The sequence below is a fragment of the Mastomys coucha genome, unplaced genomic scaffold (genome assembly GCF_008632895.1).
Source record: "Mastomys coucha isolate ucsf_1 unplaced genomic scaffold, UCSF_Mcou_1 pScaffold14, whole genome shotgun sequence".
Taxonomy (NCBI): domain Eukaryota; kingdom Metazoa; phylum Chordata; class Mammalia; order Rodentia; family Muridae; genus Mastomys; species Mastomys coucha.
In genome coordinates, this window is record NW_022196896.1 from 39885597 (window position 1) to 39908301 (window position 22705).

The 22705-nt window shown below is 43.2% G+C and overlaps 1 protein-coding gene across 2 annotated transcripts in view; it reads right to left on the reverse strand.

The window, feature by feature from the left end:
• Cpa6 (carboxypeptidase A6) overlaps positions 1–9962 on the reverse strand; it is a 374787-nt gene extending 364825 nt beyond the window's left edge. Inside the window, exon 1 of one of the 2 annotated variants that reach the window (XM_031366851.1) lies at positions 9630–9962. In XM_031366851.1, coding sequence (XP_031222711.1) covers positions 9630–9745 — 116 coding nt within the window. In that variant the 5' untranslated portion in view covers positions 9746–9962. The remainder of the gene's footprint in view (positions 1–9629) is intronic. The other variant, XM_031366852.1, reaches the window with a different exon arrangement.
• Positions 9963–22705: the final 12743 nt, after the last annotated feature.

The window sequence follows — 22705 nt, forward strand, 5'->3', positions numbered from 1 at the left end:
ATCACTTAATTGTGGCAGCTCTACCACCTGACTGGTCCACCACCCGACTGGTTCACCACTCAACTGGTCTACCACCCAACTGGTCCCTCAGCTCATCCCTCTCTTTTCTCTATGCCACTACAGTGGCCTCATCATTACTGCCTTATTTGCCTTGTGTGCAGCCATCAGCCTCCATGTCTTCCCTTCTCAGGGATTCCAGAGAGAACTTTCTTTTCAAAATTTGTCTGCATTCCCTGCTGAAAATATATCAGTAATGTGGTAACATTAGGTGAGATTAGAATTGGGTGTGATGGATTGCGAAATACGTCACTCTTTCACATGCATCAAGGCTTAGTTTATGCCTTGCTCTCAGAGAAAGAAGCAAAACCACTCTGATTATCTAGACCTTGCCAAGCTCTCTTGGAGCTCATTGAAATAAAGTATCCTGTGGGCCTGGAAAGCCTTTCTCAAATTTCAACTGGTTGGCTTTGGTTTTCTTTTATGAGAGATGAGGCCATGCCCTTTCCATACCAACTATTTAAAGGGAAAAGGCAGCATAATTACACATAAGAATCTCCTCAAATTTCTGTTTGTCCTTCAAGACACTTCTCACATCTGAGAAGCCAACTTTGACCTTCCATCCATTCTTCAGTCTGGGCTAGATGACCCTCAGATGCACTTACCTGGCAGGAAAAATTTTCTCTATGGAGACGGGAGTCTAGGTTGAAACTCCCTGTTTACCTGCTTGAGTTGTTCACTATGGAGTGTGCATGAGTTGCTCTCTCATCTCTCCGGTCTGAGCCTAGCAAATATTTATAGGAATGAAATATTCCCTCTTTAAAGACTCTTCAGCTTTGCCAAATCCTATGGCTTTATCTTCAGCAATTTAAGGAAGTAGGGAAGGTTGAGATGACTTCTAGAGTCACCCAGTGCCATAGTGTCAACTGTGAGAGAAGCTGAGCGCTCACTGACCTGGGTTGTAGTCCTAACCCCACCCTAGCTCTGCCCCACCCTAGCTCTGCAAATCCTTTCTTCTCCATGGAGTCTGCTTTCTCGGGTAGTAAACAGAAAGATCAGGGTACTGTTTGTTTGTTTGTTTGTTTTTGTCTCCTTTAGTTCTGGCAGTTGATGACTTGGAAAGAGCATTTGTAAAATAAAAACAATGTATTTTCAATCACTTCAAAGTGTGAAACTGTACATCTGGAGAACCAAGTTGAAATGAGAATGAGCTGTGGTCAGCAGTGTCTGTGAGACTTCTACAAACATGCTAGTGTCCCTCAGCAAGTGCTTCCAGAGCTGGCCTTCAGCTAATGACAATACTTCACAATGTCCCTTACACCTAAAGCATCTGCCCAATTCTAGTCCATAGGGAGTACAGGTTAAAGTGTGGACTTCAGCTTTTCCTTTCCATTTTCCTGTTAGCTAGACTGTGACATAAAAGCTTCCTTCTTGTATCCACTTATTAGTATATCCACTTATAAGTGAGTACACATCTTTGGGGTTTGGGTTACCTCACTCAGGATATTTTCTTGTTCTACCCATTTTGCCTGCAAAATTCAAGATGTTCTCATTCTTAATAGCTGAGTAGTATTCTATTGTGTAAATGAATCACATTTTCTTTGCTCATTGAGAAATATCTATGTTATCTTCAGTTTTTGGCTATTACAAATAATGTTCCTATAAATATAGTTGAGCAAGTGTCCTTGTGAGATGTTGGACTATCTTTTGGGTATATGCCTAGGAGAGATACAGCTGGGTCTTGATTGAGGTAGAACTATTCCCATTTTTCTGAGAAACTGTCAAATTTATTTCCAGAGTGGCTATACCAGTTTGCACACCCACCAACAATGGAGGAGTGCTCCTCTGGATCCACATCCTTGCCAGCATGTGCTGTCACTTGAGATTTTGATCTTAGCCATTTTGATGGGTGCAAGGCAAAAATTTCAAAATCATTTTGATTTGTATTTCCCTGATGACTAAGGGCATGAAACATTTCTTTAAGTGTTTACCATGCTGTAATCCAGAGATCCAAAAAACCAAATAATGAGGGGGGTGGGAGTTAAGGGAGTTGAGGGGTGATATCTAGGGGGTGTTCCCCCTTCTCAGAGGAAAAGGGGAGGGGGAGTGGGTGAAGACTATGTGAGGGGGTACTAGGAGGAGAGGGTGACTGATATTGGGATGTAAACTAGATAGATAGATAGATAAAAAGCTCCCTTTCTGGGTCATATTTCCAAGTTGGGTGTTGATCAGGTCAAAGCTGTAGGACAGGGGCCTGGATCCCTAACACTGCCAACCAGCCATAGCTGTTCTGGATTTTTATATGCCTACGAAATGAATTTATTTAGACTATTAAAGTCAGAGGTTGTTTGCTATGGGAACAAACAAACAAACAAAAGCAAGGCAACCCAACAATATACTAAAAAAGATACTTAAAGAAAACATTGTACTATTTTCAAATCATTGAAAAAAGGAGCGAAGATGGTGATTTTGTTGAAGTTTGTTTCATCATGTTTTTCACTGGAATGGAATAATTACAGACAAATTTGTTCTTCAGAAATTTTAGAGAATTTATGACAATAACCAGAACATGCTTCTGGAACTTTCTCTTATATAATCTATATTACCATTAAAAAAAAAAAAAAAAAACAAAAAAAACCAGAGGCCTCTGGCAGGATGGAATGACATAGACTTAGCAAAACAGGATCTAACCTAGTAAACTAGCTATCTACTGATTGATCATAGTGAAGACTCTAAAAATCAAGTCACCAAGATAACTTGTATTTTCTCTGCTGTAATTTCAAGTTCTCTGCTTGTAATTCTGTGTAAGATGAAACATTGTGGCCAGGCCAAGCTAAGCTGTAAAGTGATGAGACATTAACACTTGTGCTGCATTTTCAAGAGATGGAAGTGACTACGCTTCATGCTGTCACCCAGAATATGTCTTGGTACCAAAAAATAAAGGATGAATATCAGATCAAACAAGTTCTGAGGAGAAAGTGACTTCCTCTTTCCACTGGCTGGGTGAGTGGGGTGGTGAGGGAGGGGGAGGGAGGAAGAGATAGAAAAAGAGAGAGTAAGAGAGAGAGAGGCAGAGAGAGAGAGAGAGAGAGCAAGAGAACCACATAACAAGTTCAGTTCAGAGCAATTCTCAACTTTCCAAATGCTGTGACCTCACGTTGTGGTGACTATAACCATCAAATTATTTCATTTCTAGGTCACAACTGTGGATTTTACTTCTGACATGAATCATAATGTAAATATATGGTATGCTACCCCTGTGGGGTCCCAACCAATAGGTTGAGAATCCCTGGATCAGAGGATTAGAGAGCTGAAACTTTGTACATCTTTAGCAAGCAAAGCAGAAGAGCCTAATGCACAGCATACGGCAGTGAGGAAAGCTTTGCTATATGTGTTGATAAACAATCAGTTCTTAAGGGCTCTGCTTTGAGCCAGCACATAAGGAAAACTAAAAATACTCTACCAATAATAGATGGAGAGTGTGGTGGTTTGAATAAGTATGGCTCCCATAGTCTCATGTGTTTGAATGTTTGTCTCACGGGGAGTAGCACTAGTAGCACCTTGTGAGTGGGTGTGGACTTGTTGGAGGAAGTGTGCTACTGTGGAAGCAGGTTTGAGGTCTCATATTCAAGCTATGCCCAGGATGACACATAGTCTCCTTCTGCTGCCTGCAAATCAAGATGTAGAACTCCTAATTCGGTCTCCAGCACCAGGTTTGCTTGTTTTTTGCCACTCTTGTCACCATGATGACAATGGGCTAAACCTCTGAAACTGTGAGTTAGTCCCAACGAGATGTTTTCCTTTATAAGAGTTGCTTTGGCCATGGTGTCTCTTCACAGCAATAAAAACCATAATTAAGAGAGAGAAAGCAAAAGAAACTTCTAGAAGGTATTCGAGACTAAGTGTACATTGCCTTGTGGGGGACTGCTTCAAAATCAGCCTTGCAGCTGCCTCACCACATGTGCTTTATAACATCCCAGATAACTAGCACGGTCCTTGTCATTTATGAGCTTGCCTTCTGTTTTCAGGTCTGCCTGCCTCAGTGACTAGAAGCATGCAGTGCTACAACTCTACTTCTCTAATTAGAGGCGGGGCTCCGAGTAAGAGTGAAACAGAAGCAGTCCAATTACAGCTAAAGCCAGGCAGAGAGATCCACATTTGACAAAGGCAGCACTAGAGATCCAAAGTTGGCCTTTGAGCAAAGGAATAACAACATGCTATTTTAGTAAGATCATTAGTATGAGAAAGGACGAGAGAGAGATCTGTAGGGAGGAGATTACCCCCAGATTGAGGTAAAGAAGTTCCAGAGATAGCTGGCAGTCATTCTCAGGGAGAAAAAGGAACAAATGAAGTACCTTTCACTGGAATGGGATAATTAGGGACAAATTTGATCTTTGAAAATAAAATAAGAAAATAGTTAAAGGAATGCAGGTAGCCCCATTAAAGTCAATGGTATAAGAACAAAAGGGTCAAACTCATGAGTTACTGTCCAAGGGGACTCTTCTCTGGCAGAAAGAAGGCACTGTAAATTAATATGTCAGAATGCTAGGTACAAATGGGACTGTTATGGCTAGTCTTAGAGGAGATACTTGAGCCTTTTCGATCTAAAAAAACTTTTAATCAACATAGAAGAAATTCTCTGATTCCTGACATCCTACAATCAAGCCTGTTTATTAATATCAGAGCATTCAAAAAATGCAAAAGGATTCAAAACTACTGTTGAAAGACAGAATCACCAGAGAAGGGAGGGGCAAAACACACGGTATGTACTCACTGATGAGTGGATATTAGCCTGGAAGTTCCGAATACCCAAGATACAATTCACAGACCACATGAAGCTCTAGAAGAAGGAAGACCAAAGTGTGGATACTTCGTTTCTTCTTAGAAGGGGGAATAAAATATCCATGGAAGGAGTTACAGAGACGAAGTGTGGAGCAGAGACTGAAGGAAAGGCCATCCAGAGATTGCCCCACCTGGGGATCCATCCTATATACAGTCACCAAACCCAGACACTATTGTGGATGCCAATAAGTGCTTACTGACAGGAGCCTGATACAGCGGTCTCCTGAAAGGCTCTGCTAGTGCCCAACAAATACAGAAGTGGATGCTCACAGTCATCCATTAGACTGAGCACAGGGTTCCTAATGAAGGAGCTAGAGAAAGGACCCAAGGAGCTGAAGGGTTTGCAGCCCCATAGGAAAAACAACAATATGAACTAACCAGTAACCCCAGAGCTCCCAGGGACTAAACCACCAACCAAAGAGTATATGGTAGGACTCATGGCTCCAGCTGCATATGTAGCAGAGGATGGCCTTGTTGGTCATCTATGGAAGGAGAGGCCCTTGGTTCTATGAAGGCTCTATGCTCCATTTTAGGGGAATGGTAAATCAGGGAATCAGGAGTGAGTGTTGGTGAGCAGGGGGAACAGGGAGGGGATAGGGGGTTTTCGAAGAGGAAACCAGGAAAGGGGATAACATTTAAAATGTAAATAAAGAAAATATCTAATAAAAAAGTATATATGATAAAAAAAAAGGAAAGAAAAAGAAATCACGAATTGGAAAACAAACGCACAGAAGGTTACACTGGAGGTGTTGGAAGGAGGAAAGGAAAGGAAAATGAGGTACTTATATTTTAATTTAAAAAATAAAAAATTTAAATGTGGAAAAAAACATACCTCATGTCTCTGGGGTGGATCTATTCTCCTGAGCTACTCTGCTGTCTATTGGTTTCTCTTGATTGACCACACCCTAATTTCAGGCATCACAGGATTTTGAGGGAGAACTCTTTAAAAAGACTTTCTTTCTTCCAGGAATTCCTTATCTTGTTTCCACAGATAGCTATAGAGTTGTGGATAGATATGTACTAGTTGAGGGGTGGGTAAGGCTGGAGTACTGACCACCAGCACACACCAGCTGCTATGAGCAGTCCCTAACATATGGAGAACCATGCAGGAAAAGGCAATATCATTACAGCCGCTTCCTCTAGAAAGGAAAGGAGGAGCAAAAGAAATTTTGTCAACAAAGGGCCTATACAGAAGACCCCAGCAAGCAGACTGAGAACCAGTCTATTCAAGTCTCCACAAGCTGTATGGGTGGGAAGCCAGGCCTCTGTACTGACAGTGGAACCCAGCAGTCCTGGGAGATCAGGATCTGCTCAGCCTGAGAAAAGATGTTTAACCCTCTGTGTTGGTCCAGTGAGCATGATCCTCATCAGAGCCTGCTTATCCTAGGGAGCACTTATACCCTGCATAGTTTCTATGTTGGGGGCCAGTCTCTTCACTAATTGGCAACTTTTCTAGGGTGTTCACTGTTGGTTGATGCTCTTGGCACACATCAAGCATTGAGATAATACTTATGAAGATGAAGGGCCATGTCCACAGATACTTCCAATCCTACTTTTTCGCATTGTTAAAGCATCTAAAGTCTCCCTTCTATCTACTTTCACTTACACTCCAAGCAATGACTGACTACCTGTGATGCCCTCACCCCTGAGAGAAGGTAGCTGAGATTAAACTTCCAATTTCACCTTTATAAGCTACACTTTGGTTTTATTGCTGAAATGATCATGTTCTTTCCAAAACAAGATAAAAGCACTACTTTTTCCTAAAGGAGTGTTGGAGTTCAAGGTACAGTTCGAGGAGTTAGGCAAAGGTGGATGAGAACCCTAAATATATCCTTGCAGAAATTTTAGGTAAGTTATCTCTGAACCAGAGTTACCCAGTCTGTGCCTGCGTGTGTATTTGTCAGGGTGTTTTCAGAAACATTTAGCTGAGGAGGGCAGAACTACTGTGAATGTGGGCAGCAAGCCTACACAGGTTAGTCCTAGACTAAAACAGAACAAGAAAGCGAGCTGAGTACCAGTGTTCATCTCTCTTTCCGCTTCTTGACTGTGGACAACGTGCACACGCGCACACACACACACACACACACACACACACACACATACACACATACACCATACACAACTTCCTGTGGTACAAATCATTATTTGTCTATTATAACCACATAGTATAGTAAATAACTCGATCCTTCCATGAAAACAAGATGAGGGGAAAGAAGAGAAGACAGAATGATGTTTGCCTGTGTGGGAGTCTGGTTTACTGAGTGCTCTTTGAGGGCAATGTCTGGCACAGCATTGTTACTCCTTCAGCCCTCCCCTAGCTGAGCAGTGGTACAGCAATATTATTGGAAGTCAAATTGTTGACCTTGCTTTGTTCTTTTCTGTCTTTTACAATCTTCCATGTTGATGTGTGATCTGATAGAGTTAACCAAAAAGGTCTCAGTCTTTGTGTTCAGAGTTCCCTGTAGGTCTGTAGTTTCTTGAACTCATTTTAACCTTATTTCCTGAGATACTTCAAGGAAGTGGCCATTACACATCGGCTCTATTCAGCTACTGTCCATACAGAGAAGACCTGCCGCTCATTAGCTGCTCTGAAGGGCATGCTGGTTTCCTGAATATTCTAATTTTTATTCATGCTCAAGGGCCTGCAGATGACAATCACATAGTAATGCATTTGGGCAAGACTTGCCAAATATCTTTTCCAAATGTAAGGAATAAGATTATCCCATAATTACTAACAAGAAAATCAACACAACCTATGAAGGGATAACAATAAGGCAACTTACAGGCATGCTAAACAGGCAGCAGCAAAGACAGACAACATTCGAGTCTTACCCTGCTTTTCTACCAAATTCTTGATCCCTAAAGAGCTGAATATATACCAATTGGTTCCTAAGTAAACAAAGCAAAACACTCCTAAATCAGAGAAGCATTCGTCCTTGGTAACGAGACAAGAGAGAAGGACGACTTTCTGTATCTTGAAGGTGAGTTAAAGTTCTCCATTTTCAACGGAGGGAGCACCCAGAACAGTTCTGATTTTCAAGGGGCCTTAGGCTTCTATTATGATGGACAGAGTGAGAGACTCTTCAGCTTCTCAGTTTTTATCACATTTCTTTGTCCTTCCAACTTTCAGACATCTGGTAATTTATACATTCGGGACTATCTTATTATGTTGCAGGCTAAAAGAAATGGTGATTACTACCTTCAGTGCACAGCAAGAGAGAAGGCAGGACAATCTCCCCAAGAAGTGGCATCATAAAATTCTGAAAGAAAAAATGTTGCTGGCCTTATTTCTCCTGTGCCCAGTGGTGCTTGGGAAAGCATGCACACCTGCTCAGCTGAAGTAAGCCTGGTAACTTATTACTAATGAGTGCCACACACTAAAGTAATTATGTATAGGGCCACAGCTGAGTGGAGGAGTGGGGTCCTGTATCCCATGGAGCTCATCTAAACTGATGATATATGTTCATCATTTGGTCTGACGTCAGCTGAAAGGTCTAATTAACTCCTCCACAGCCTTAGGCTGCAGGTTGGTCGTTAAGCATTCTTTGCTCACATCTCTAAGGAGTGTTGTGTAGCACGTGACAAATTGCAGGATAAAAAGTCTAGGCTTTGCTGTGCAGGAGACTAGAAAGAACCTCATGGATGTAAATGCCCTTCTGTGCCTCAAGGAAAAAAAATACAGATGTGGAAATGTCAAGGTTATAGTCCCACCTCTATTTCACAAGCACCATCCCTCTTGATCCTGCGCTCTCCCCTATTGAAATCATGTTTGTGAATGTCTTCCAGTAAATCCTGTATATGGACGATTACTAAATAAAAGCAGCATCCAGTTCCCTGGGGAGAGGAAGAGAAACACAATTCTGTGTTTCATACTCTCACAAGCTCCACATACAATTTCTAAAATGAGCAACTTTTCTTTGGGATGCTATTTTTTTCCCCCACTGGAGATAACTGAGTGGTATGGTGATGTCACCTCTCTTCCTTAGTTTTAAGCAGCTGAACTAGAGGATGTAGTTAAGGTTCCTTTCTAAAATGCGGGCGTTCTATAACTTCCAGATTCAGAGACCAGCACCCTGCAGACCTGAGCCAGGCACAGGCTGCTTGTGCCACAGCAAGCCTTCAGGATAATAAGACCATGCACAGTGGTCCATTTCTTTAGTCCCAGCTCTGGGCCTCCCTGAGATTGCCAGCTCAGAGCCTGCTAACCCATAGAGGGGAGAAAACTCTTCTCTTCTTCTGTTTCTTCTTCTTTAGAAGACCAGCATGTTTACAGTTGCCTGCTTTTATTCTGCTTATTTTGTGTAGAATTATTTGAACTGCCCAGATTGAAATATCTAACAATCACTCTGAACTAACATTTTTTAAAAATCATATTCAGTTCTTAAATAAGTCACTGGTAAATTTTAGCCCACTGTTGAAGTCAGTGCACCATTCTAAAGAACACTAATTTTAGGTCATATTCCATGTGGTACAACAGTATTATTTATGCTGAGCATCAACCAAGGCAAATACTGCAGACGCTGGCCACAGCACCCAGAGACACTTTCCCATTGAACTTTGAGGCCACAGCTGGGGCTGGGACACTCCAAACAGCCAGACTCTTGCCTCCCGCACTTTCTCAGTCAACTGAACCAATACTGGATGCTGTTTATACATTTTATCGAGGGGACTATGAAGCCCTCAGCCGCACAGAAACCACAAACAACAACAAAATGGTGAGGCACATGGGGCTAAACAACATCCCTCATAAAAGCCAAAGCCTTGCAGGACAAGAAGTTGGCTCCACTTACCCAGCATAGCGGTTGTCATAAGAGTGGCAGTGCCCAAGTTGCAGAGTCTTCAAAAGGAGCCAGCAAACAGGCAGAAAAGCAGCTGCGTGGCTCCTGGACCTCCCGAGGAACTTCATGCCGTTGCAATGAGAGGAGTTGAAAGTTGCTTAACAGCAGTTACCAAAGGAAGAGCTGGAGGTGGTTTACAACACCCCCTGCTCACCAGCGAGTTGTCTGGCAAAGGGGTGGGGGAGAAGGCTTGGGAATGAGCAAAATGTGACACTTTAGGCAGCTGGGGAGTTGCTATTAAGACTGGGTCTTGTGAGGAAATGCAGCCCAGCCCAGCCTGGAAGCAGGGGCTGATCTTAAATCAGGCTCTCCTGAAGGGGCTGGGCCTCCCTGAGCTGACTCACAGGCAGGCTTTGCAGGGTGCTGTAGCCTGTGGGTAACCCTTCTCTGGTTTTGGTTTGTCTGTTTGCCTATTGGAGATCACTAAGTCTTTTGTACAACCTTTCTTCCTCTGCTACCTTGATAGCATAGGGTCGTGATTTTAATTGCCAACAGTATGTAAGAGATGAATCCAACGAGCTGGCAGAGACATTCCAGGCTTAATGACTTGTTCTGCCACAACGGATTTCCACACAGGCTTTCCAGATTGAAGCCCACAGTGAAGGGAACTTCATGTGTGAGGGAGGAGGCTTAGGCACCTGGATGTGAGAGGCTGGCCTCATTCTGGCTTGTAACTAGATGTGGTTAAACAGAGGCTCTGCTAGCCTGCTAGGAGCTCTCGGCATTCATTCTGCACCAGCAGTATCCAGACCTGTGGTTGTTGAACAGTTTCTTGAATGACTGGGAAGTCTCCCAGGGCTTTATGACCTTGGTTGCACATTTGGAATCGTTTAGGAAAGCTGAGAATTTCAATCAGAATCCAGAAGGATGGCACCTGTCATTGAAAAAGCTCCCCCAGTGGCTAGGGAGGTGGTTCAGTGAATAAAATACCTCCTGGGAAAGCATGAGGACTCAGGTCCAGATCTCCAGCATCTGTATAAAAGCCAATCGTCAGGGTGCAGCTCTGTTATCTCAGCGTTGAAGGGTGTGGGTAGAGACAGGTGTCACTGGGGGTTGAGTGCTGGTGCACATAGTGACCAGCTCACTCAGTGACTCAAGTGTTCAGGTACCAAGTTGATCTAGAGCAGGGCTTTTCAAATTTCTGGTGCCTATAAATTACTGATTCATTCTGAAGAGGGTTGCCACTGAAGTGGGATCAAGGTGAAGGCTCATGGGAAGATCCCTCAGCCACACGTGGAGTAGCAGCAAGTCTTGACTTTAGAATGAGCCATGCTTTTTCTCCTTTCTCTAGACTGTAGTGCCAGAGGGGACACAAATCAAGACACTTCCAGAACTGGCTCTGAATTTTCTTAGCAGTAACAAGCTTCTACACACCCAGAAACTCCACATTGTGCATTTGCTTTGCCATTGCTCTGAGGGTATGAGGACACAGCCTGTCACCTTTGTGCTGAGCACTGGTGCTATTTAAAATGACAGTGGGCTACGGTGGCTTTACTCCAGTCAATCATACTTGTGAAGTTTCCAGAACATCTGCACCCTCTACTGCTGGGGGTAAAGCATAACCCTTCCCCATGTCCTGTTCCTGAAAGCCAAACTCCCCTAACAGGGTCAATTTCAGGTTCATGACAGCCAAGATCATTTGAAATGATTCTCTGACACTTTCAAATGCTCCCAGAATTAGTTGAATTGATTTTTTCCTTCTGTGTCCCACTCCCAAAACCAGGGAAATCTTTTGCTATGGAGCTTACTCTGTTGAATTTTGTCTGGTTGCTTCATTAAACTGCTTTTCTCCCCAAAGTACAGAGTTGTATCCTATTTATTGTACGAATGAAACTCCATACAGCTTAGCTGGAGGGAAACAACATTGCCTGAAGGAATGATTGGCAACATTTGATAACTGGGTGATGAACCTGGAAAGAGATTCATTTGACAAAGATTGATTTTGCCCAGTCCTGCATCCAGGTGAAGTGGACATTCCTTAGGCAGATGTTTTGGTGATTGGAAATTCCTTAGGTCTCTGGGTCTCCTGGTGTTATTTGGTGTGTGTGTGTGTGTGTGTGTGTGTGTGTGTGTGTGTGTGTGTGTTTTCCTTTTGGACTTCAGTGCGTAGCACTTTGGTCTTTTTATACTGGTGGATGGGGGTAGTATTCAAAGCAATACTTGAGGCTTTTTGATGAGCTCAAGAAAGCATATACGAAGCCAGTGACCTGTTGAAATAAGAGGTTACTGTGTAAATAAAACACTTCATCTCTCTGCATTTCATTATGTCAGAAGAATGTATAAATCTGTCATATTATATCACAGCATTAAACTAGGAATGTTCAGTGCCTGACTAAGGATTAAACTCATCTTCAAACCATTCTGCAGGATCAGATCCAGAAAGCATGTTCTGCACAAGGCTCAATAGTCTCTGAGACCAAGGGAACCATTCCCTGGACTATTGAAAGAGGCACAGAGACCCAGTAGGCATCCTCTAGCCTTACTAAAAATTGCAGATCAAAGAGAGCTTCTCAAACAATGGGAGCCATTTCTAGCAATCCTCCTTTGCTTTTTTAAGGTCCAGGTTATCTGATCAAGCTTCTCTTGGGGCAGATAAGCACTCATAAAATGAGTGATAAATGAGGTCTATTTAGCAAGGAGGAGGAGACAAGAGTGGGGTTATAGATAGATTCGAGGATAAAAGCTCCATTTTTTTAAACCACCAAGAGGGAGTGAATTGTTAAACTCCTTGAGAATTTGGAAGTGGTAAGATGAGAAACACTGTTTACCAGTTATGTGCCTGTCATATTTTAGTGGAAGAATAAACTCTATTAAAATAAAAATTGTCATGCAAAGAGAGTAAGGAAACTACAATTGTGAAAGGAAGATGTTATCCTTGCTTTGGATCCATTATTGATCATTAGATAAATTTTAGATCTGAAACTGGCTGGTGGTGGAAATAGGGAGGCCAGGAAAATATTTTCGAAGCTTTTCCTTAAGCATAAGGATAAGAGAGGATTTATTTTGATAAATACCAGGAGAAGATAAAGGTGTTGGGCTCTGTACTAAAGCTACCTGCCATGGCAGTTGGCTTCCTGGTCATTATTCAATGTCCAATTAGCACATGCCCATTGTTGATCCATCTTTTATGGCCTTCAGGCATTGCTCATCCTGAGAAAGAGGTGCCCGTGTAGCTAAGCACTGCTCAAGAATCTCCACAGTCGTCCTGAGAAAGAGGTGCCTGTGTAGCTAAGTACTGCTCAAGAATATCCACAGTCGTTTGAGGAATGTTCCAAAGCTTCCTTTAGTAATAAATTACAATCCTACCCCTTTCCAGTCCTACCAGCTTCCTTTCTGAACCTTCCCTGCCAGAAATGAAGATGCTTAAAGACTCATTATTGCCCTTCCTTTTGGCTGCCACACTACTGAAACAGTGGTCTCCACGACATTGGAATTTCCCAGGAGTCTCTTGTGGAGAGAAGGAAAAGGTGAAAGCCTGCTGGCAGACAGAGGAGGAGCTAGGCAGACCACATTGCAGGAGAGCCTAGAACCATGAGTCAGGGCCACATAGTGACCAGAACTGGTTAATAAGTCAAACTCTTGTCCTTTGTTTTCATTTCAACCTTATGTCAGGATCCTGAATATGAACTTGGGAAGGAGGGGAAGGGGTGTCACTGGACCTCCTTGTTTTTCCTGAACAAATCTCTTTGCTTTTCATGGTTGCTTGTTTCTTTAATTAACCAGGTAAGGAAGAATGGTTGAACCATAGGGCCAACCTTTGACCCTAAGAGCCTAGTAACACTGCTTTGTCCAGTAACTCCAGTCTTCCCTTACTATTCATTCCTCTTGCTCCTGAACTTAACACAATCCAGTCCTCTTCTCTATGTACCCAAAGCTGCTCAAAACTACATTCTTGAGACTTGGTGACTTGTTTCCATCCCTTGCATCCACTCAAGACCAGCATAACCTCTAACTGTACAGAACTCTATTCTTTTTGTCATATTATTTATCTATTATTTTTGTCATACAATATATTCTGATAGGGTTCCCCCTCCCCTAACTTGTCCTAGCTCTTCCCACTACCTCCAATCCACATCCTTTCTTGCTCTCTTTCATTAGAACAAAAGAAAAAAAAAAACAAGTATTGAAAACTAAAAGAAGAAAATAATAATAAAATAAGATAAAATAGAAACAAACCAAATAAACAAACAGCCAAAGAAAAAGCACAAGATACACACGTAGACTCAGAAGAGATGGTTCAGCTGTTAAAGGCTAGACTTACAACCAACATCAATGCTCTGTTCTTGTAAGACCCCGACCCTTGGTCAGTGGCATTTACTTTGAGACACTGAGTAAGAGACACCCAGATGCAGATCAATGCAAAAGCAAGAGGTTTATTTTCTGGTGCTTCAGGGTCAACCCTCAATCAGTCCCTCCAGGTAGGTAGTGATAAGAAGGCTACCCCAAATGGCTATTACAAGCAGTTTTTATACTTTTTAGGGGCACAGGTTATATCAGCAAGGTTACAGTTCAAACTTATTGGCTAAGTATGTTGACCTTTAAATCTATTGGCTAGCAAGTATGATACGAATTTGAACTCTACCTGGGGCTTTCCAGACAGTCAAGTTACTATTAGTCAGTACATTCTGAGAATTTTTTACTCAAGAATGTTCCAGTGGGTGGAGAATGTAACTTGGCCTAGCCTTGACCCCAGGTGAGAGGGGGAAGCTGTAAGGAGGGTGTGGGACTGGAAAAGCCCTTAGAATCCCTCACTCCCAGCTTTTTCTCCCACAAGCTCCAATCCTGGAGCTCTGCTCAGGGGTCTTGGGTAACCAACTCATATTCTTCAGGTCCTGTCCTCAGGGTCTCATATTGTTGGCACAGGACCATCAGCATCACTGCTCCTATTCTTTCTTTTATGAAGGCTATAAGCTTGTTTAATATGCAGAATCCAAAGGTCAACAATAGCAGGAGAACAATTAGGGTCCTAACAAGGTGGACATGAGAGTGGTTAACCAAGGGGAGGTGTTAAACCAAGACCAGAACCAGCCCTGACTCTCTGTTCTCTTTCTCTCTTCCGCTTGGCTAACCCTTCTCTCACCTTGGCCATTGAACCTTTAACTACCCCAGAAATGTCTCCAGTATGTGCTTCCCGATGTTTCACAGCCCCAGGTAGCACAGAAAAAGTGGTTGGCCCCACAACACTGATGGGCCTGTTGCTGGCTTCTCCAATCTCAGGGGCACACATACATGGGGGTTCTTTTTTTTCCTAATTCTTTTTTTTATTGGTTATTTTATTTATTTACATTTCAAATGTTATCACCATTCCCAGTTTCCCCTCCACATGCCCTCTATCCCCTCCTCCCTCCCCCTGCCTCTATGAGGATGCTCCCCTCAGTGCCCCGACTCCTGCCTCAGAGGCCTAGTGTTCCCATATCCTGGGTCATCAAGCATCTACTGGGCCAAGGGGCTCCCTCCCAGTGATGGTACATATCCATGAGTACTCCCTCTGTACTCTTTGGTTGGTGGTTTAGTCCCTGGGAGCTTTGGGGGATTTGGTTGGTTGATATTGTTCTTCTTCCTATGAGGTTGCAAACCCCTTCAGCTTCTACAGTCCTTTCCCTAACTTCCACATTGGGGTCCCTGTGTTCAGGCCAGTGTTTGGCTGTGTACATCTGCATCTGTATTGGTCAGGAATTGGCAAAGTCTCTCAGAACACAGCTGTATCAGGCTCCTGTCAGCAATCCTTTCTTGGCATCCACAATAGCATCTGGTTTGGTGTCTACATGTGGGATAGATCCCCAGTTGGGGCAGTCCCTGGATGCCCTTCCCTTCAGTCTCTGCTCCAGTCTTTATCCCTGTACTTCATTTAGACAGGAGCAATTCTGGGTTAAAATTTTTGAGATAGATGGGTGGGTGGCCCCATCCCTCAACCAGGAGGCCACGCCTAACCTCTGGATATGGTCTTGACAGGTTCTCCCTCCCCTTTGTTGGGTATTTCAGCTAATGTCATCCCCATGGGGTCCTTGGAGGGTCATTTTTTCCTGGTGTCTGGGACTTTCTCTTTGCAATCCCCAGTTCCCCATCCATATGGGGGGGTTCTTGCAGGACACTCCTCATCTTTGGGTGCCTATACCCTAAGCCCAAGGCTGCTTCTGAGACACGGTTTAAATTCACAAGACCCTTGTCACTCAGATTCGGATAGTCCCTCCCCTTGTGTCTCTAGGGTAGGGATATCCCAGGAGTCAAGGCCCACTGCTAACTTACAGAGAACAAAGACAAGGTCCAGCCACCAGATATAAGGCAGGTGTTCCTCTGTAGTGGTCCAAGCTAAATCCCCAGTGGCTGAGAGGACTTGCCATGTCACTTTGGTAGGGTTGTGAGAGGTTGATGAGGCTCAGCACCGGAAGATACAGTGTGGCTATTTCATGGTTTCTCTAGCCTTGCAGAAGGGTGGGTGAACTTGAGCTTGAGGGGGTTGCTCAGGTGTCTGGCTGCTATCCAGTTGGTGTCAAGCCCAGGTGCTGGTCTGAAGTAAGTTATGTGAACCCAGGCAATTACTCCATCCACTTTACAGGCAGTTGGAGTGATCAACAACACCAGGAGTGGACCTTTCCACTTTGCTTCCAAGTTTTTAGCATGATGCTTCTTAACATATAGCCAATCTCCAACTTGGTACTCGTGTGGAACCTCTGGGGTACTTGCGTTATACAAGACACTAAGTCAGTGGTAGTAAGACTACCACAATTCCTGGTAGCTGATCTGGAAAGCTTACAGTCGAGCCATAAGGACCTTGTCAGCCTGAAAAGTCACTCTGGGGTGGGGGTCCCATACAGGATCTCAAAAGGGGTCAGATTAAAATGATAGGGCGTGTTCTGGGCTCGGAATAGGGCCAGGTGAAGGAGTACCATGCAGTCAGTGCCAGTCTCCAAGGACAATTTAGTTAAGATCTCTTTTAGGGTTATATTCATTATCTCTATCTGCCCTGATCTCTGGGGATGGTATGCACAATGGAGCTTCCAATTATTCCCCAATATCTCTGCAATGACTTACCTTAGAGACAAAAGCAGGACCGTTGTCCGATCCAATTACCTTGGGCACTCTGAACCTCTGGAAAGTTTCCTCTAATACCTTCTTGGCTACTATGGTAGCTGTTTCCTTCACGGTGGGGAAATCCCAGCCCATCCAGAGAAAGTATCTACAAACACTAGAAGGTATTTGTAACCATATTTTCCTGGCTTAACTTCTGTAAAATCGACCTCCCAATATACTCCAGGCCATTCTTCCCTAGGTCTTTTGCCCTGTTTACTCTTAGCCGCATAAGCATTCACTTGCTGGCATTCCTTACACTGTTCTACGGCATCTCTGGCCCAAACCCTGAGGTCCATTACATAGACCTTAGATCCCTTGACTACCTGGATGAGCTTATCCCCTAAATGAATCAATTTATGCATTTGGCCAAGTAAGTCTTTCGCTTGCTTTCTGGGGAGTGTAGTTCTCCCTTCTTGTGTGCGCCATTGTCCTTCCTTCTCTAGGTAATAGTTGGTAGGGTGGCTAGCTATCTAAGTCCTTTTTTTTCCCACATATTTTAAGTGAGGCCATCCCTTAGTGCAGTCCCATTCCCCAGCAGGTGTCTCTTGCAGGCCCATAACTGTATAGCCACTTTTCAAGCCACTTGATCTACCTGGTTATTGCCCTGGGCCACTGAGTCTCTTCCCTTCTGATGTCCTGGGCAATGGATAATACTCACATGTTCTGGCTTCATCAGGACATCCAAGAGATCAAAGATTTCCTGCTTGTTTTTTCTTTTCCTTCTGATGCAGTCCTCTGTCTTGGTATACAGCCCATGGACATGGGCTGTGGCAAAGGCATAGCTGCTATCCATGGAGATGTACATTCTGAGAATTTTTTACTCAAGAACATTCCTGTGGGTAGAGAATGTAACTTGGCCTAGCCTTGACCCCAGGTGGGAAGGGGAAGCTATAAGGAGGGTGTGGGACTGGAAAAAGCCCTTAAGGTCCCTCATTCTCAGCTCGCGGCACAATGCTGGCTGGCATCTGAAGCTGGTACTTCACTTTTGAAACCTTTTGTCCTTGGCATCTGGGATGGTGTCCTCTCCTGAAGTTGATGTCTCCTGTGGTCTGGCCCTTTCCTCTTCCATATCAACATCACTGCAAGCCTGGTCTCTGATTTTGTGACAGTTGGTTCTGGTGGAATGACTGGGCAGATAAATAATTACAGTCTTCTGTTTGGTACTTCAGTGAATTCTAAAGCAATGAGCCTGTCTTAGTTAGGGTTTTACTGCTGTGAACAGACACCATGACCAAGCCAATTCTTATAAGGACAACACTTAATAGGGGCTGGCTGACAGGTTCAGAGGTTCAGTCCATTATTATCAAGGTGGGAACATGGCAGCGTCCAGGCAGGCATGGTACAGGAGGAGCTGAGGGTTCTACATCTTCATCTGAAGGCCACTAGCAGAATACTGGCTTCCAGGCAGCCAGGATTAGGGTATTAAAACCCTAACTTGTTGAGAGCAGCCATTGTGTTTGTGCAGCTTTCAGTTTGACAGTATTCACAACTGTGTTGGGACTACAGTAGATATCCACCAACAGTCTTTCCATTTCTGCCTATTATCCTCAGGGCCTGCCAGCTGTCAAAGGGACTCACATCCACAGTCCAGACTACATGGCTCAGATGAAAAGAACAGGTGACGTCCTGGCCTGTCAGTCACAAGCACGAGCTCTGTCTGGCCCATAGCAATCTCTCCAGGATTGGCAGAAGGGAGTGGGAAGGGGCGGTTACTGCCCCAGACCCCACTTTGGACCGACCCTTCCCACTCCCTTTGCACTGGCAAAGGCTCTGCTTTAGAACCACTGTCACCCACTAGCTTCTGTGAGACTCATAGACCTCTCCCGTGGGAACTGCTGCCACCCAGCCTCTACCATATGGGTTATGCAGTCAGACAGGCCCAAACTAACCACTCAGTTCCACACTTCCTGATACTAGACTGCAAAAAATATATCCCTCAAACCCACACATTTCAATGCCTTGGTCCTTATGACCAGCCTCCTGGCTGATGTACAAGTTAGGACATCGACCCTCAGGTGACCATACCCCTCGAACGTGGCTTTTGCGGCCCTTTAAGAAACCCATAGGCCTAGGGGTAGAGACACTTTCTGGTAAGTTCGGAACTTACCTTGTATAGCCTCTAGGGGGCCTTGGTGACAACTTAGACCTCTAGCCTAGCTGGAATTTTTGGTTATTAAATTATTATAATAACCTACAAATTATTAAACCTATTAAATTATTATAATAGCCTACAGATGCTCCATCTCCTCTCAGACACAGACGCTTCTACTGGACCTGTTCCTTCTCACCTATCCTCAGATGGCTCCACAGACCTTGGACAGCAAGGAAACAGCCAACTCTGCTAAGACTGGACAAACCTCCCCCACACCCATTCTTCTAGGTTCCCTAGAGACACATCACCTCCAATGTCAGCATGAAGCAGCCAGATATCACAATGACCCTATTCCTGCTTTGTCATTACCTCTTTCTAATTTTTCGTTTTTAATTAAACCCAAAAGGGGGAATGTTAGCATCTTGTCTAAACTCCTCCCTAGAGTTACCTGGCAACAGCCAAGTATGCTCCTCCCCACACTTACCTGGTAATAGCCAGGTAGGCTTGACCCACTATAAAAGGGGCTGCTTGCTCCCCCCCCACTCTTGATCTTTTGCTCTCTCCTTCCTGTTCCCTTCTCCCTCCCTCCACATGCTAATGACCATAGCCAGCCTCTCTCTCTCTCTCTCTCTCTCTCTCTCTCTCTCACACACACACACACACACACATTCTCTCTCCCTTTCTCTGCCTCTACTACCCTCTTAACTTCACTCCCTGTCCCTTGAATAAACTCTATTATATACTATACCATCATGTGGCTGGTCCCTCAGGGGGAAGGGATGCCTTGGCATGGGCCTGCAGAGACATCTCCTTCCCCCAGACACCACCACACCCCTGTAGAGCATATCTTATATCTCTTTATCTTTTTATAAACACATCACTCTTTGCCACAGTTGTCAGTATGGTGGTTTTATAAGGATTAGTTCGAGGTCTTCCAGACCATGCTCAACTTAATTTCCCTGGCTTAGAAGGATCCCAGTTTTGAGGCCAGCAGTAGCCAAAGGAATGGGTGTACATAATTGTAAGAATCGAAGGATCTGGGCCTCCTCATTATACTGACTGTGAACAAGCCAACAAAATAAATGTAGGGTCACTTTTTAAACAAGAAATTAAAAGGGTGATATGGCTTGTAGAAAACTTAGTCTCATGATGTTGATATGAAAAATGCTCCTAGGAGGCCAAGCTTAACAACCTGATGGCTCAAAGTTGAGAAAATGTTAATGAGCCACACAATGACTTCAGATAAGTATTGATCTCATTTGCCCAAGGGCCATATATTTCTAACAAGAGTGGAGAAGAAATACACTAAATCCTCCTGCTCAAAAACGAAAGAAAAACCCTTGTCCTATTCATTAGCTTGTGGGGTTTTTGCAGGGGCTCCTGAGGATAAAACAGGATCCTGGACACCAGGGAAGCATGCCACCACTGAGTGAGCACCAATCCTCAGCCCTCTCTGTGGTCTTACTGAGACACATGGAAGACTTTGAAATGGACACAAATGATCACTAGACTTCCTCTCAGTAAAATGCTGGAGTGTGTGAGATTGGTGAACTTTTTAACAGCATGAAATTTTGTATCTAGATAAATTTTCAATCCTATGAAAATAGACAATGTAATGTACAGATGGTTGTGAGCCACCGTATAGGTGGTTGGAAACAAGCTCTGGCCCTCTGGAGCAGCAAGTACTCACAGTCACTGAGCATCTCTCCCCTGGAGCAGCAAGTACTCACGACCGCTGAGCATCTCTCCAGCCCCTTTTTTATTCTTATAGAAATCTAAGTAATTTTTAATTGACAGAATAACTTTCTCCCTGCCTTATTAAAAAATGCCATTTTCCTATCTGTAAAATAATTCCACTAACTCTTTAATCATACATGTTTGTAGTTCTTTGATTTATCCTTCAAACTGGCAATGTTGTCTTGCCCAGATGACTCATTTAATTAATAGTTACATAAAATCTTTGCTACCTGTTAATTTTATGCTTGTATGATAGCCTTTATTTTGAATAATTACATGGCAATGCTCACTGAGTTGAGCCAACTCTGACAGTTCAATAAATGCCATCACTAGAACATGTGTTCCCACAGGTACTCCACTACACCAGGCAAGCCTTCTTCTTGGTTTACAAGTTGGATCTAAAGGAGCATGGAGATTTTACCTACCAGTTGAGGCTTCTAATTAAAGTTTCTCTCTCCACTAATTTCTCTTGTATATTTTTTATTTGTGCCGCTAAAATAAATTTGGCCTGAGAAGGCATCTGTACTTTGAGAGTTTGTGATATGCACTGCAACTTAACTGCTTATTGGCCCAGTGAAAGCCCAAGGAGGCTTATAGTGTGTAAGAGTCTCTGCCATACAGTGGCTGAGATCCTACCTATAACAGGGGCCCAAATGATCAAGCCACATGTAAATAAGACAGACACTCACCAAGCAGTTTCCAACCCAGCTGCTGTGTTTGGCTCATAGGGCATATGCTTTATGGAAGGGATTTCAGAATCTTTTATGGTGCCAAGGGGTACTTGAATTGAAAATCTCTCTGTGTTCCCCTAAACTTGATGAAATTTAATTAACTTAAAGATTTTCTTTGAATAGTACGTAGCCTACTGACAGTGACCACGACGTTAACTTCTGATCCCTCATTTGATGCCCTGTGCTGTATGGAGATTGTTCCTGCCAGTGACAGAAGGCCATGTTCTCTGTCTATCTGGCCATTTCAAGTTCAAATAGACAGGTTCAGGTCCTGCCAATAAAGAACAGCTCTTTTATATGAGCACTATTGAACATCTTGTATTTTTTTTATGTTTGTAATTTGAAACTACACCGTATTTAAGACTATGCATGTATAGTCTAGAGAAGCCCATAAACTCCACGTGTGAGTGTATAATACTTTTTTCTACCAACCTCCAGAAAGACTAATAGGTGATATTTAACATTTCTTTCAAAGAGAAATAAATATATTGAGTATCTCTAAAGTTTCAGAAAAGAAGAAAGAAAACTCGAACCAATAATGCATGGCCTTGAACCATGGTCGCCTTGAACTCACTGAAATCCATCTACCTCTGCCTCTTTGGTATGCGCTCAGCACCAAGCTTACAGCTATTTAAACAATGCAAGTTCATATTATTAAAGTAAATCACTTTGTAAACAAAACTTTGCTAATAATTTTTAGCATAATAAAAATCATAGATAAATGTTTAAATTATATTAGAACATATTAACTTTTATTTGAGTATACTTTCATTAACTTACATAGTTGTGCTTGTAACTGTGTACAACTAAATAAAATCATTATCCTGACAAACACTATATTTTGACAGGAATCATTATATAATGTATTAGCCTCAAGACAATTTCTAAAATCTCTTAAGGAGTTCAAAGATGAATAGCTCAATTCGAAATGGACAAAAATATGGATGGGAATTTCTGCAAAGACAGTATAAAATATGCCAACAAAAATAGTCATGAAAGAATGGCAAACAGACACACAATATCATTCCATACAGAGAGTGATGATGGCCACACTGAGATATCATTGCACAGGTGTAGTGATGGATACAGTAAGGGGTAGAAAATAGTGCTAAAAGAATGTGAAACAATTTCCCCAGATGGTAGCTCACGAAATAATAAAGCTATAAAGGAAATGGCTTTTTTATCCAGAAATCCCATGCTTAGCCTCCACCAAGAGTACTGAAAGTGTATGATTACCTCACCACTTACATTCAAATGTTCACAGTGACCCTAAACATAAGAGTCAAAAATAGAGCAACCTGTCAATGTTTACTAATCAATCATGGATGGATTGACAAATATGGTATATTCATACAATGGGGCACTATCTGGCCATTAGTAGAAATGAAGCAGTACTA